This window comes from Lathyrus oleraceus, chromosome 5 (assembly GCF_024323335.1).
Source record: "Lathyrus oleraceus cultivar Zhongwan6 chromosome 5, CAAS_Psat_ZW6_1.0, whole genome shotgun sequence".
Classification (NCBI taxonomy): Eukaryota; Viridiplantae; Streptophyta; class Magnoliopsida; order Fabales; family Fabaceae; genus Lathyrus; species Lathyrus oleraceus.
In genome coordinates, this window is record NC_066583.1 from 333,261,139 (window position 1) to 333,264,673 (window position 3,535).

The 3,535-nt window shown below is 32.2% G+C and overlaps 1 protein-coding gene across 1 annotated transcript; it reads left to right on the forward strand.

The window, feature by feature from the left end:
- The first annotated feature begins 1,603 nt into the window (after positions 1-1,603).
- On the forward strand, positions 1,604-2,695 carry LOC127080496 (uncharacterized). Its single transcript, XM_051020806.1, has 5 exons — positions 1,604-1,741; positions 1,823-2,054; positions 2,200-2,290; positions 2,402-2,526; positions 2,613-2,695. The coding sequence occupies exons 1-5, from the start codon at positions 1,604-1,606 to the stop codon at positions 2,693-2,695; spliced, it is 669 nt and encodes a 222-aa protein (XP_050876763.1).
- Positions 2,696-3,535: the final 840 nt, after the last annotated feature.

Sequence of the window (3,535 nt, forward strand, 5' to 3'; positions counted from 1 at the left end):
GAGGATGTATGGTTAAGTATCCCTTGATATATTTGACCAAATGTTGAAGAAACTTGTTGAGGAAGTCACACAAGATCCCTAGATAAATTAGGGCTTTCAAGGAAAACAAGCTTCAAACTCTTGATGATTTCTTGTTTTAAATGATAAATTAAGAACATTGGGATCCATATATGATGTTTATAACCATTGTGACTCATCTCTTGATTGATCTCTTTCACTAAGGGTCTCAAACCCTAGTTGTGAACTTGATAAAGCCTTGGTGGATGCACGCACTACCTATAAAAGAAACAAAGCTACACATAGACATATTTTTGTATTTTGTTTAGTAAACAAAGAAAAATAAAGTATGATACAATCAAATATGTTTGGTGATCTCTCCCAATGCAAACCCAATGAATTAGGGGTAAGGAGGATGCCAAGGTGTGATCCCAAACTCGATGCAAATGATGAGATATCATAAGGGATCTTAGGATAAAAATTGGGATCTTACACCACTTCATCCATTTAGGGACATTTCATGTCTAAATAATAATTTATCTAACCAAATTACTTTTTCTGATGATATAATAACATAATTCTTAACAATTAGTTTGAAATTATGAACAAATATGATGTTGTTAAGAATATATTGTTTCAAACCAACTAGCTAAGTTGTATATTGTCAATTGATTTCGGATTCCAATGTGAAATATCTATCACTACTACCAAGTTAATTATTCTCTCTCTCTCTCTCTCTCTCTCTCAAATGAAAATATATTTATGAACTGATATTCATTGCTCATCTCTTCTCTCTCTCTCTCCTCTCTCTCTCTCTCTCTCTCTCTCTCTCTCTCTCTCTCTCTCTCTCTCTCTCTCTCTCTCTCTCTCTCTCTCTCTCTCTCTCTGGCACTAGTATTATTGGAACAACAACTCTTTCCAGTAGTCTACTCTTCTCTGTCGTTATCTTCTCGTCTCTAGTCATCTTCTATGCGATTTCGAAGTTAAGTTATGGTAAAAAGTAATGACCATTCTTTAACATGATGGGTTTTCAACCAACATATGTGTTTTCTTCTTCATCGTATGTGTTGTCTTCTTCGTTGTATGTGTTTTAATCTTCATTGTCTGCGTTTTAGTCGTCATCGTCTTCTCTACCATGCTTTGACATGATGGGTTTTCAACCAGCATATGCGTTTTCTTCTTCATCGTATGCGTTGTCTTCTTTGTTTTATATATTTTAATCTTCATTGTCTGCATTTTGGTCATCATCGTCTTCTCTACCATCATCTACGTTTTAAGATTTTGTCGTCAGTGTTTCCATCTTCATCTGAAATAGTTGGTCTACTGGGTTTTTTTGTCAACATGCTTTAAGTATGATTTACGAAAGGTCTTCATGAACTTCATATATTTCTTTTTAGATTTCATTATTTTGAAGTATATGAAACTAAAAATCTTGCTGATTTTGTTGTTGTATTATGTAGGAAATAAATTGTTTTCTACAAAAAAGCTTAATATGTTGTGTTTAATTTGCTGATGTCAGTGTTTTGTAGTATATGATACTAAGTGTTTAACTTGAAGTTGTATTTTTGAAACTAATGACAAGGCTGAAAAATGTAGGCTGAAACTAATGGCAAGGCCATTTGAGAAAATAACTGATATTAATAAGACGAAAGAGTTATGGAAAATTGCAGTAAAAGTACACCACAAATGGACTGTAATTTCTAACAACAAAGAGCACATTCAACTTATATTTGTTGATGCAAACGTAAGTGTAACATGGGTATTTCGATTTAACTATCTTTTGGTAATGGCCTAAATGAAACATATGTTTGGAATTTATTTGTAGGACACAGATGTTCATGTTATAGTACCGACAACTTTGAAAGCAACGTGTGATTCAGTTTTGTTGGTTAACAACACTTATACTGTGACAAATTTCCTGCCTCAAATTAATGATCTCATGTTCAAAACCTCAGAACATCCTTTTGTTATAAGATTTATAGCTGGAACTTGTGTTTCTGATATAAATAAGCATGAAATACCTGGGAAAAGGTTGAACTTCAAGCCATTTGCTGAGAGTATTTCTGGGAACTAGAGGAATGATTTATTAGTAGGTAAGATGCTATGGTTATTTTCTTTTCAGCTTTAACTTGTAGCTTATATTAATATAATCACTATGGTTTCTCCATAAATGTTGTTGATTAATAATTTCTTTACCCTTAGATGTTATTGGACTGGTAGAAGAGATTGGGTATAGACATATGAGTGCTGGAAGCAAGAAGCAACAAGTGAACCTAATTCTAAAACACCTTGTGTAAATGTTCTCCTTTTTAATTCATTTTTATGACAGTTTTTATGTTTCGACTTTAACTATTATTCTTATTGTACTATATAATTTTTTAAAGCAATCTTTTAAAATGTGAAGGAATGCCACATTGAACTGTACTCTTTGGGAAGCATATGTTGTGAAATTCATGAACTACGTTCAAATGAACAAAGACGGTGGTCCGACAATCATATTGTTACAATATGCGAAAGTTAAAGTCGAAGGTATCTTTATTCTTATTATTGAGTTAATAACATTAAATCAAATAACATTATGTCATACTTACTTATAAATGTTTGTTTTTAAATAGGCAATCTGCTTTCTGTATCGAACATGTACAACATAACAGATCTGCTCATTAACGAAGACGTCCTGGGTATAGTTGAATTTTGAAGTAGATAATATTTTTTATGTATCCGCTTTATAAAAAATTGTTATATTTTATTGTGTTGATTGGTTTTAAAGGCCATCAATGGACAACAACATGAAAATTCTATTGTTTGGTTTGAAAGGCTGCCAAAGGACAACAACATTGGAAGTTCAAGTCAACTTATGTCTACACAGTCTAACTTGTGGTCACAAAAATCATGTGGCTCTCAAATCACTTCATTTGATAAGTTCATCTCAAATCACTTCTGTTTTAAATATAAAATACTTCCATAGTTATTATTGTTTTCTGTTATTAACTCATTTATATCACATGCACCAGTTGTCATGGTGTGTTACCGTAGCAACCACAAAGAAACTGAAAGCAACTAGAAATGGTTGGTACTACCTGACATGATGTTAATGTCCAAGAGTAGCTAAGGGATCCTCTCCCTCATATACATGTTCTGATGGATATTCAACCGAGAACGAAATTTATAGGTATTACCTTTTCATTACATCAAATTCATATGATGGTTGATGCAAGTATGAAATGATAGGTTGTAACATTATAGATACAAAATCGAGGTTGAAGTTGTTGATAATGGAATTTTAACCATTTTTGTGTTTTGGAATCGTGAGTATAATGAATTATTGGAAATATCTGCCTCTCAGCTCCACCAAACAATTCTGCAAGTTTGCTTAAATGATTGTGATCTTTTGAATTTTCAATTCATTACATATCCCATATATATTTATATGATTTTTATTTAAACTAGGATGGTATTAGTGATCCACTTGAATTTACATTGGTCCTTGATAATTTAATTGGACATGAATTTGCATTCAAAGTTAAATGGCAACCAC